Source organism: Doryrhamphus excisus, chromosome 2 (genome assembly GCF_030265055.1).
Source record: "Doryrhamphus excisus isolate RoL2022-K1 chromosome 2, RoL_Dexc_1.0, whole genome shotgun sequence".
Taxonomy (NCBI): Eukaryota; Metazoa; Chordata; class Actinopteri; order Syngnathiformes; family Syngnathidae; genus Doryrhamphus; species Doryrhamphus excisus.
In genome coordinates this window covers 10,327,497-10,339,647 of record NC_080467.1, presented here as the reverse complement: position 1 = coordinate 10,339,647, position 12,151 = coordinate 10,327,497, and the positions used below count along the sequence as shown (strand labels likewise).

At 46.9% G+C, this 12,151-nt stretch overlaps 1 protein-coding gene across 4 annotated transcripts in view; it reads left to right on the top strand.

Moving 5' to 3' along the window:
• col5a1 (procollagen, type V, alpha 1) overlaps positions 1-12,151 on the top strand; it is a 48,241-nt gene that overhangs the window by 21,824 nt on the left and 14,266 nt on the right. For all 4 annotated transcript variants that reach the window (XM_058065174.1, XM_058065173.1, XM_058065172.1 and 1 more), the window contains exons 5-29: positions 1,143-1,274; positions 1,808-1,909; positions 1,991-2,392; positions 2,464-3,273; positions 3,353-3,409; positions 5,207-5,248; positions 5,681-5,743; positions 5,835-5,909; positions 7,072-7,164; positions 7,248-7,304; positions 7,391-7,444; positions 8,097-8,150; positions 8,228-8,281; positions 8,362-8,415; positions 8,494-8,547; positions 8,716-8,760; positions 9,114-9,167; positions 9,351-9,395; positions 9,703-9,756; positions 9,834-9,878; positions 9,967-10,020; positions 10,768-10,812; positions 10,881-10,934; positions 11,654-11,698; positions 11,773-11,826. In XM_058065174.1, the coding sequence (XP_057921157.1) occupies positions 1,143-1,274; positions 1,808-1,909; positions 1,991-2,392; positions 2,464-3,273; positions 3,353-3,409; positions 5,207-5,248; positions 5,681-5,743; positions 5,835-5,909; positions 7,072-7,164; positions 7,248-7,304; positions 7,391-7,444; positions 8,097-8,150; positions 8,228-8,281; positions 8,362-8,415; positions 8,494-8,547; positions 8,716-8,760; positions 9,114-9,167; positions 9,351-9,395; positions 9,703-9,756; positions 9,834-9,878; positions 9,967-10,020; positions 10,768-10,812; positions 10,881-10,934; positions 11,654-11,698; positions 11,773-11,826 (2,598 nt within the window). The remainder of the gene's footprint in view (positions 1-1,142; positions 1,275-1,807; positions 1,910-1,990; positions 2,393-2,463; positions 3,274-3,352; positions 3,410-5,206; positions 5,249-5,680; positions 5,744-5,834; positions 5,910-7,071; positions 7,165-7,247; positions 7,305-7,390; positions 7,445-8,096; positions 8,151-8,227; positions 8,282-8,361; positions 8,416-8,493; positions 8,548-8,715; positions 8,761-9,113; positions 9,168-9,350; positions 9,396-9,702; positions 9,757-9,833; positions 9,879-9,966; positions 10,021-10,767; positions 10,813-10,880; positions 10,935-11,653; positions 11,699-11,772; positions 11,827-12,151) is intronic.

The window sequence follows — 12,151 nt, the reverse complement described above, 5'->3', positions numbered from 1 at the left end:
GATAAATTCATCTTGTTGGTGTTGCATGACAGCCAAGCAGCAGAAAGGAGACCTGTGAACATGCTCACGTTGTTCACGACAATCCTTCCTTTTTATTCGTCGTGTTCCCGACCAAACCCGAGCTCATTCCCATGTCTGAGATCCCCGTGTCCCTTCCCAGTGCAGCTGCGATTCACCGTCTCGGCCAAAGCAGCACAAAAACAACACACGCTGTCACCGATACTAAGCCCTCGCTTAATCCACAAATTTAGACGAATACATCGGACATTCTGACCTTTCCCGGGAGGTTCGTAGCTGGCAGTGACGCTGCGTATCGGCTACTTCATTCCTCCCGTCTCGGAGGAAACATTGGGATTTGTTTTCTTGCATCCAAAGTAAACGCTAACGATAAGCCAAGGACAGAGCGGGAAACATCATCCTGAGGATCACGGGGTGTTTCTGTGCAGAATGTCCACTCGTTTCTGTGGGAGCTCTGCTTAAAGAGTCTCAGCTGGCAAGGCCTGCATGATCCTAATTCAAAACATCACAGGAGTTAATTCCCATCGTTCCTATCGCCTCGTTACTATCAACCCTTTTCTCCGTTTGTTGATTCTGTATTGGAATGATGACATCATTGACTTTAAATATGTGATGAGAACATGTTTGGACAGAAACGATACAGCAACTCGTAGCACACGCTCACTCCCAGCTCCCTGTGTAGCCCGGGGATCCCACAGAGCCTTCCTTTTTTTTTTCCCTCCTCTCTCGCTTGCTTTTTCCTTCTTGTGCTTGTTCCCATCAATCTCACGGGTTCTGCCTCCTCTTGTCAGCATTCTTAAATAACCATTTTACCGCCCATGCCTCCTGTTGAGTTAAACATGGACGACTTGTAGCGTCTGCAGGTCTGCTCATGCTCTGATGGCGTTTTGCGGAATCGCTCATCTTTCACAGTCCGCTGCGAGCGAGGCAATAATCAGTCTTAGTGGCGGGACCGGGATCCGTGTATTGAAGTGGGACCCTTTCAAATCCATGGCCGACTTGCAACAAGCAGATCAGATGTTGCAGATGTCGACAAGACATCCCTTCACTTTTTTTTTCCATGCTTGTTTGTTTAAAGCCATAACTCCCAGTCTCTAACGTTTCCTGTTTGTGGTGGTTTGCAGGGAGATATCCAGCAGCTAATGATTGTAGCAGACCACCGTGCTGCTTATGACTACTGCGAGCACTACAGCCCCGACTGTGAGGTGGCGGTGCCCGACCAGCCGCAGAACCAGGACCCCAACACCGAAGACTATGTGAGTCCTTTTCCTCTCTTCAACCCTTCAAGTCCTTGCTGCAATATGTAAGATGCCTTCATGAGGTTCTTTGAAACGCTTTGAAATGTGAGCAGTGGTTCCATCACCGATTACAGTTGACCCCTTAGTTATCCATCACTTCATTTCAGCTGACAGGGAGCGCAGGTTCATCATCATCATCAGGATATTAGTCAGTGCATCATGGCCAGATACCTTGATGATGAATGGTGCCCGGTCCAAAGCTAAATTCCTCCACTTCACTATTCCGCCTGTACACTCATGCTAATTAAAGAAGTTCAAGGAAGGAACAGGCGACCTTTGTGTGCGCGACATGAGCCATTTGTCATTCTGGGTTAACAAGTTTGAACAGGGACGTCCAGTAAAGGTTTCTGTAGGTCTGAAGGCATTCCTGCAGCTGATTGATGGCCTGCGTCTTGCTCATGCAACCCAGCATGATCCAGTACTGTCATGCTGGGTTTAGGAATTGAGCATTTCATTCCAGATCTCTCATTGTTTGTGTTTACTACCTACAGAACACAGAGGAGGACAGTTATTATTATGAATACCCTTACTATGAGGATATGGACGGAAAGCCTCTTGAATCGACTGCCGACGCTGAGGAAAAGGAAGTTAAGGTAGATGATCGAGGAGTGGCTTTTTCGGAAAAAGGTTGTCAATATTCGCAGAATAAGTTGCGGTGCTGTATGTGGTGACAGGTGACAGGTGCGGTTTCCAGAGATGACGTGACAGTCGGCGCTGGCGGCAAAGTGGTGACTTCCATCTCGTCGAGCTCGTCCTCTTCAAGCTCATCATCCTCGGGCTCGTCCTCCTCCAGCTCGTCAAGCAGCTCTTCGTCAACTGGCGCAGGCGGACGTGACGACGGCTCTTATGACAGCTACGACAGCTACGGAAACTACGAGAACTACTACGACGAGCTGACGCCGGCCACTCCCGACGACGGTGACGACTCCCGCCGTATCACCATCACCAGCACCGGCACCGGAGGTCAGCTGGACCTGGGAACAGCTGGAAAGATTGACCTGGGCACAGGGGGCGGCGTGGAAACCAGGGTCGTCACCGGCGGTGGGGGAAGCTCCTTCACCATCAATAAAACAACAGTAGGTTGACGGGAATGGTGCGGCTGTTAGCACCGGTCATACACGTGTGTCACTGACTTCCGTTTTCTTAGGTTGGAACTTCCGATGACGACTACGGCGATGGCTACGATTACGGAGTGGACAGCCACATAACCACTGGCGGAGGAGGCAGCAGTAGCCGTACAGTCCACATCGGCGGTGGCGGTAGCAGCAGCAGCAGCACCGTGCACATTGGCGGTGGAGGTGGCGGTAGCAGCAGCACCATCCATCTTGGTGGTGGCGGTAGCAGCAGCAGCGGCACCATCACTCTGGGTGGTGGAGGCAGCAGTAGCAGCAGCAGCACGATCAATCTCGGTGGTGGAGGTAGCAGCAGCAGCAGAATCCATCTCGGTGGTGGAGGAAGCAGCAGCACCATCACACTAGGTGGTGGCAGCAGCACAATCGACCTCGGTGTCGGAGGTGGCAGCAGCGGCGGCACCATCACACTCGGCGGTGGCGGTAGCAGCAGCAGCTCCACCATCACGCTCGGCGGTGGCGGTAGCAGCAGCAGCACCATCACGTTAGGTGGCGGAGGAACCAGCAGCAGTTCCACCATAACACTCGGCGGTGGGTCTGTTGGAGGCGGTTCTGTATCCGTTGGCGGCGGTTCCGTCTCGGTAGGAGGATCTTCCACGACCGGTGGCGGCTCGGCCAGCGCCGGAACCGGTGCTGGTGGTTCCATTGCCACTGGAACCGGCCTGGGCGTGGAGGGCGAAGATGACTACAAGGACCTGGACGGATTCAAAGAGGCCATCATCACCGACTACGATGACATAGATCTGTATGACACCTATGACGATCTGGACTACCAAGAGAAAGGGTCCAAAGTTCTTCCTGCCGAGACCAATGAGTATTACGGACAGGTGAACAACACTGACCACGGTCCAGAAGGTTGGAAAGATCAGAAGAGATCTAATGGTGCCGTCATGTTTTGCCGTGCAGGTCGATGGCGCCCGTGGCGAGAAGGGACAGAAAGGAGAGCCCGCTGTCATCGAGCCTGTGAGTATCACTTGTTTGTATTTGCGGCCCATATGTACACGTCCAGTCCCAAAACCTGGAAGCGGACCTTCTTTCTCATGTCCTCGGGAGAGGCTACAACATAAACATTTGGAAGACAGCCATGCGGGGATTGTCAAGTCATCTGCAAACACAGTGCAGGCTGTGTCCAAACACACGGAGAGGGAGGGAAAGTGTGCAGGAAATAATTCCCTCCAAGGCTTTCTTTTTCCCCCAAGCTTTGGTAGAAAAAGGCAGAACTAATTGAAGAAGTCCTTGTGTGCAGGTGAAGGCACCAAAGCGTAGGGCAGGTCTGCAGGTCAGGTTGAGCCCCAGCAGCTGTTTTACTGCCAAACAAAATGTCACAAAGTATACACGCCTCTGTGACTGAGCGTCTTATTATTTACATTGGAGGGACAAAAAAAGTAGCGTGTGTTTATGTTCACCTCTCCTCCATGGACTGGGAGACAATAGCCAGCCTCGTGACAGATGTTGTCGCTCACAAGCACTCGGTTTTCCCAGCATACACAAACGTACGTCTCATCTTGCTAGCGTCACTCCAAGCAATTTGATGAGGTAAATATTCAAAAGGGCGGTGGAAAACAGCTGAGATCACATAATTGCGTCCCACCGGGGTACGTTTGATTTATAGGAAGTCGTCTGCCACAGAACAAATTTATTGAGTGTCCAGAACTCAGAACTTTTTTATTTTTATTTAATAGATTCATTAATGATCGTTGTTTTGTGGTAAGACCATAGTCGATTATAACTCAAAACAAATAGAAATACAAGTCATATGTAGTATTATGGTCACTAGGTGGCAGTAATGACACACATTGAGACATTACCTGACATAACATTACCTTAAATGAAAACTGCATTTTTTATGTGTAATTTTGCCCATCATCCAGAACACACATATTTTTCTTTTATGTGCATTCTAAAGATATATAAAGAGATACAAAAAGAGGCAGCCCATTAATGCAGGTAATTGGATGAACCTATTACGCCAAGATATTAAAACACTTCCAAAAACCTCCAACATGGTTTTGTAGTAACAGAAACATTTATGATAATATATATAGTATTTATATCATAATAGTATTTTGGTCATTATGTAAGGTTATCTTTGGCTAGCGGCCTGAAAATAGAACGACATGTGTTCATATCTCACATAAGGATTGTGGATGATGGGCAAATTTTTTTCAAGATGCAGTTTTCCTTCAACATGGATGAAGTCATGGAGTCAGCCATGGCATGTCCGACATGAGAGTGGAAAAAATTTTTTTGGGCCTTTTAAGTTTAGAAAAACAGTCATTAGCTTGCTTAAAGGTAACTATAGGGGTGTTATTTCATGTCTACAGGGCTCTAACAATTTGAAGAATCATATCGTAAGGACATTCAACTATCACGGTGGTTCCAGAACCAATTTACCACAATAAACCCGATACCACATTACGGTAATTGCGTCTTGGAAAATCCATAAACTGTCGAGTTCCAGAGTGCATCTTGGAGTCAACCTAACATGTCACGATGCATGCATACACGTGTTGTATGCCGTACGCACAATCACGGTTAAGATCTGCTCGCCGCTTCCAAATGAATCATCTCGCGCTTCTGGTGTCAAGAGAGCACTGCAGGGCTTTTAATCACCGGCTGAAGCAAAGTGACAGGCAGGAATGTGCGTTAAAGTTTGAGGGGCTGACTGGTTTTGGGAACGAACGCAGTCTTTTTTTTTATGATGATGAGACGGACGCGTGTTATTAATGATGGGCTGATTCCTGTGCTTGTGTATTTCAGGGAATGCTGGTGGAGGGTCCGCCTGGGCCTGAGGGGCCTGCGGTAAGTCAATGCGGCGGATGACGTGTCTTTCTCACCTCTTTATTGGCACTCTGTTTCTCTTCCACTGTTTAGTTAGTCTTTTGCATCGAAAAAAAACTTCATATTGCCTTCCTGTGCGAACCCCTTGCTGGGTCAAAGGGAGTGTAGAGCATCTTTTCCCAGATCGGATAGGGACTCGCCCAAATGTCTATTATTTAGGTCATTACTTTTTCAAAATAGTTGCTCCTGACACCCTACAGATGGAGTCCTGCAGGGAGGGCTTCCATGGACAAACAAAGAGCGCCTCACAAAGGACGCGCCGCTTCACAACGCTCCCATGTTGCCTCACGCATTCCTTTCCCCCATGTGCAACCGCTTTGCAGATTAAAATATTTGCTGCTTTGCGCTTTGTGGTGTACATATGAATCCAATGTCATCTTTTGCTTACAATAGGGTCTCCCTGGACCCCCAGGTGCCTCTGGATCACCAGGCATTGCTGGAGATACAGGAGAGCGCGTGAGTAGGAGCCGTTTGAAACTCAAATGGTCCAAGCTAGTTAGCAGCACGTGTACCGACCCACCTGTGTTTTCCCTCTCTTGCTTATCAGGGCCTTCCGGGTCGTCCTGGTCTTCCCGGTGCTGATGGTCTGCCAGGACCCCCTGGCACAGTCCTCATGCTGCCTGTAAGTACAACACACGACACTGTCATTAATATTCAGCTCATTTAAAGTGCACAAATGACCCCCCCACTGTGGAATTGTGTGCTAGCTCAGTCTTATTGGATGCCAAGTATGACGCATGACTTTCAAGTGCTGGTTTTATGTCACGCTAACATGCTGCGTTGGAAAGTTTCCTATTGTGTTTATAGTACTTGCAACAAATCAAAGCTGTGTTTTAGCGGCCCCTTGTGGTGGATGGCGTAACAACACCACCCAGGACTGTACATGCTGTATTAGTCAAGGCCTGTCTTTGGACCACTTTTAAGGAGGTCTGTCTCTGAATCGATTGGATTTGAATCCGTCTTGTGTTGGATTTAGACAGAGACAATTTTACAGAATCTGAAACTAGGCCCGGTCGTGATTTGATCTCGATCACTTAAAATTCCCACGGCCAAATTAAAGATGGTCTGTCCTTTCAGGGAGTTGTTAGCTCCGGATGGCACATTGTAACAAGTCTCATTGGCAACCATGTTAACTTTATACCCTCTGTGACTTTGCCTGGTTGTTACCGTCGAGGTGATGACTTTTGCAAATGTGAAATTGTGGTTTTCAAGCTCACGTCTGGACAGGAAGTCCATCATGCTGCTGGAAACGTGATCCACCAGCCCCAACCTCCAATGCGAAGAAGGGATATTTAATTGCTTTCTTGACCTGAGGATGCTTTTTGGGTTATTGTCTCTATTGTTCATCCAAATCTGATGCAAAGCTCGATGGGGAGATGCTTAAAGCATCACAGATGGGAAGGAAGCGGCAAACTGCTGCATTTATTTTTTGTTTGGGCCAGTAGCCAATCAAAACCAGATGAATTTGCATGGCTGAGAGAGCTTCGAGGAGATCTGGGTGGGTCATGATGACATTCAGCTGTCTCTTTGTCCCTTCCCGATTGAAATGGAAGATTTGCTGGTCATTGTGAGGCCTGAGAGTCACATAGAAAGCAAACGTGAGGAGCAGGAAGCTGGGCTGTAATCAGCCTTGCTGCAATACTGCTTGGCCACCACCAGGTGGCTGTAGCAGTTGCACATATTTAGTGAAGGCAGCCTTTCTGATGCTGGTGTGGCATTCAATCATAAAAAAAATTTGGCTATGTTGACCGAGAATGATTGCAACTGGATTTTCCCTCTCATAGTTCCGATTAAGCGCCGGAGGGGACTCTGGCCAAAAGGGACCTGCCGTGTCAGCTCAGGAGGCCCAGATGCAGGCCATTATGCAGCAGGCCCGTGTAAGCACCCAGAAGATCTTTTTATCTTCTTCTGGCACATTTTTCTATTTGAATCTTTCACGTATTCCTTTTCCCATGTCCAGCTGGCAATGCGTGGATCAACTGGTCCGATGGGTTTGACTGGTAGACCCGGCCCGCTGGTATGTATACGAGTCGCAATGATGATGATGATGATGATGCATGATGACAGCAGCGGACGTCCCTCATCAGTGTTTCCTCCATTCAGGGTCCTCCTGGCGTGCCAGGACTAAAGGGAGAGTCCGGAGAAGCGGGTCCTCAGGTATTTCAGGAACATTTTTCTTTCCAACTCCCAAAAATGAAGTGTGATGAATAGGAATTGAAAAAGGTGGAACACGGTCCCAATCCTAATTTCTTGGGGATTTGTCCATAACGGAAATGGAAATGATTTATACCCATCAAATTCAGCACATGGGTAATGTGTGGAAAAATAATGGAATCACTGGCCGATATTAATAGTAAAATCTATCAAAGACTTGCCATTCGACTTGACATCAGTGACTCAGGACTTGACTCGACCGATGACCTGAAAATACTTATTTTTTTTTTTTTTTTTACATTTTTAGTGAATGTGTTGAATAAAACATGTCCCCATTTTGCTATGATGGTTATTATGTCATTTCTATATTTTTCCTTTAACTTGTAAGGACTTAAAAATGTCAAGCCTATGACTTGACTTGAGACATGTGATTAAAGACTTTAAACCTTCCGAAGACTGGGAAAACACTTGACTTGCGCCTACATCTGATAAAAAATAGTTGATCTTTTTCCATCTGCTTCAATGCGTCCCCTTTTAAACACCCCTTCATTTGTAAAAAGTCTCACAAAAAAGATGAAAAAAATGCACATTTTGCCTGTCGAAGGGTTCAAACTGGGCCATTTTTCAAAGAATCACCTGTGTCGTATCCTCACAGGGTCCTCGTGGAGCAATGGGATCATCTGGACCTTCCGGAAAGCCCGGCAGAAGGGTAGGCCTGATGTTCAACCAAGAACACATCCAGAGTGTTCCAATGTCATGAGAAAACAACAATGGTTACCTTCACAGGGTCGCTCTGGAGCTGATGGTGCCAGGGGCATGCCGGGTCAATCAGGACCGAAGGTATCTGGATCCACACCCCCCCGAACCCCAATTTCTCTATTAGGTCTTCTCTCCGTAACCAGTATCTTGTTGTTTATCAGGGAGATCGTGGGTTCGATGGTCTGGCTGGACTCCCTGGTGAAAAAGGACACAGAGTGAGTGTTTATTGTGACAATGTGGAAACTCTGGGAGGTGTTGAGACGTGACGTTAAAGCCAATGTGCATCGTTTCAGGGTGAAGCAGGCCCCCACGGACCACCCGGTGCTCCTGGCGAGGATGGAGAGCGGGTGAGATGTTATCAAAGGCTGAAAGCGCCATCCTTTTATGTTTTTAATCTTTTGTCCGCCTCTAATCTCATCATTACCTGCACCCGACACCACCTGCTCCGCCTTTTTTCAATTATCTTCCCACTTTGTGACCCCCCCTTCTTCTCTCTCTCTCTCTCTCTCTCCCAGGGAGATGACGGAGAGATCGGACCAAGGGGACTTCCTGGTGAACCAGTGAGTGTTTGGCAGCCCTACAAAGTGCATGTATCATCTTAGCACGCAGCCTGTCATACGCTATCACAGGCAGCCCGAGGGGAGGGATGCGGCGGCTTAAAAGCCTCCTCCACCCCGTCGCTGTTGCTGTGACTTCTTTCATCCACCAGGGTGTGCTCTACCGGTTGGATAGCTGGAAAAAAAAAAGTCTCCTGTGCAGTAAATCTGCAGAACTAATCTGAGAGCACCCTCGAAGGACATTTGGGAGGACAGAAGTTTAATTTATAAAGCCTAAATTTAGCCAAAGGTGTTTAATAATTCATGTCAGGTAGTGACGGCGGTCTCAATCTCTCTGCTCCGTCTTTTATCCCAAGGGCCCTCGTGGTTTGCTGGGACCTAAAGGACCTCAGGGACCTCCCGGACCTCCTGTGAGTTGCACCCACCCTCCCGCCCTCTCCCTACTTGTTGGAAACCTCGTTAATGACACACAAGAATAATACATTCTTGATATTTATAGACGTTTATGGGCAGTCAGGTGGATTTAAGGTTCATGTGATAAGCACTAAATTATACTCTCGGATGCTGACTTAGGAATTAAATGTCTCCCGCAGGGCGTAACTGGAGTGGACGGCCACCCTGGACCCAAAGGCAACATCGTAAGTGATGTCCTACTTAACGCTCAACATCAACAACGTTTATAAAATCTTTAAATTTCATTAAAAAAAAAAAAGTGATTAAAAAAAATCAAGGACTTTGTAAAATGGTACTTTCCGAACATAAATCTTAGACTAACATAATACTTTTTGTCTTTCATATGACTGGTTTTCTTTATTTTACTCAAGCTTCTGCCCCCAAACCTCTCTGAGGCTGTTAATGATAATGGACGACCATTGTTCCATTTAAGCTAAATTAAAATCAGTGAAAAAATTACAACGTTCCAAACTTCTTTGTTCCCAACTAAAGGGGCCTCAAGGAGAACCAGGACCACCAGGCCAGCAAGGAAACCCTGGTGCTCAGGTTAGCGATGCGGATGCATTCATTTAATCAAAGAGCGCAATAAAAACAGCTTGTTTTTATTTGTGTCTTCTCCGTAGGGACTTCCTGGGCCACAAGGAGCCATCGGCGCCCCCGGAGAGAAGGTGAGGCATCACACGCTTCATCACCGCAGCAACACAATTTCACTAAGGGGGCTAGCTGTGATGATTATGTCATCTCTCGTTCATCCAGGGCCCCACTGGTAAACCTGGTTTACCAGGAATGCCAGGCGCTGATGGACCACCGGTAAGTCCTTAAACTACACATCCCACAATGCACCTGTACTTGCACACAGTGACGGACTCCATGTTTTAATATCACAAGCGGTTCTCTCTCTCTGATAATGGTGCGAAAAATAATACCAATATTAATATATATTACTAACTAGATGTTATTCATTTTGTACCTCATATACATTTGATTTAAACACTCGTTAGTTCCACATATACATTACACTGCTGCCTTTTTCCTCGAGATCTATGAATTCATAATTTAGAAGCCACAAAATAAAACATGAGAACAATGCAGCTCCTCAACATCCAGTGGCTTTTAGACTCCAAACAGCTCTTTTCTATTTTTAAACCTCCATTTGTCCAAATAGCGAGTGCCTATTTCGCTCGCGCCCGCACCTCATTTGGAGATCGCACAGATCTCGTTCCTTCCCTGTGCCGTGTCACAACATTGGAAAGCCATCAGAGGCTTTTCTCAGCTCTATTTGCTTCCAATCTATTTTCTCTCCACCTCCCACACATCCTCTTATGACTGCTTTGTGCACGTGTGTGTGTGTAGGCCTTTAACTGCATTGTGTATCACGGTGTGTGTGTGTGTACATACATCCATAGATGTAATGTACATAAAGTAGAATGAACTTTCCAATTTGCTTTGCCCTCCAATAAAGACTTTTACTACTTCGTCCTCGTTCATTCCAGCTCCAGTTGTGTTTATGATGGTCATTACTCGCTAATGGGATGATATGATTGTCATCACTCGTAGGGTCACCCTGGAAAAGAAGGACCTCATGGAGAGAAGGGACACATGGTAAAGGAATATCAAACTTTGTGCATTCATGCTGTGTGTGTGACATGATTAACATTTTGTGTCTCCAGGGCCCCGCTGGTCCTCAAGGACCCATCGGTTATCCTGGGCCTCGAGGCGTGAAGGTGAGCCACTCATCAAAATCGACAAGAGGCCTATTAGCGACGCTTAGCGACAACAAATCCATCACACGGTGCTAGCCTTTAAGTGTTGTTAGTTTGTTTTTATAAATCAAGTTCGCTGGGCAATTAAAGGCACACTTGGAAGGCCGCAATGGCTTGGGTGGTAGAGCCATTGTCTTCCAACACAAAGATTCCTGGTTCGATCCTCTGTCCTCACAAGGGTAAGATACTGAACCTCCAGGTGCTCCTGATGGCGCATCATCAGCAAGTCAGTATTTTGCAAAAATGTGCAAGGTCAAGTCACAAGGCCAGTCAAGGCTGAAGTCATAAGCACTGTTCATTTTCTCCCAAATATCATTTTAACAATTCAATTTGGCAAATACAGTCTGTGATTGCCTGGCGACCAGTCCAGGGTGTACTGGACTCAACTTAAGTATTTTTCAGTCATCAGAGTCAAGTCCCGAATCATTGATGTCCAATTTAACATTCAATTTCGAACCTTTCCATTTCGTTGCTAATTTTTGCTTCCATTTGTGCGGTTGTAAATTGTTACACTGATGGTTTTTTTGTGTTGTTGCTAACCTTTTTTAGATGCTAACCAACATTAGCTCATTACAGCTAATTTTGCAGCGTTCTTGCTAATTGTGCATTGTATCTCACCTTTTGTACATCGCCGCCGACATTTGTGCCATGTGTTTTCATGATGCGTTGCTGCCTCACAGGGAGCAGACGGCGTCCGCGGCCTGAAAGGAAACAAGGGAGAGAAGGTAAGAGAAATTTCTGAAGGTTTTTAGATCATTATTTGTTTGTGCCGTTCACTTGATGATCCTTTTGTTGCCAGGGAGAAGACGGCTTCCCGGGCTTCAAGGGAGACATGGGTATCAAAGGCGACAGGGTAAGTCTTGCAGTTCTGTGGTGTGTGTGTGTATGTGTGTAATGAGCAAACATAAGGTGTCGTCGCTGCCGACTCGTCCACTTTCCATTCTTAACCTCCACAACTTTGAGCCCATAGCGGCGGGTTTTGCTAAGGAGCTAAATCACCAACACTCGTCTCAGCCTGCACTTCAAACACCAACACACACCCACCCCCCCTCGTCCTCCCACCCTGACTATATTGAGAAAGGAAAGAAATCAATGGTGCTTTAAAGCCTGCAAACCCCCTCAAGACTTCCCTTGCACTGGCAGATGAAAGATTTTGAGCAGGGGATGACATGCTCCGA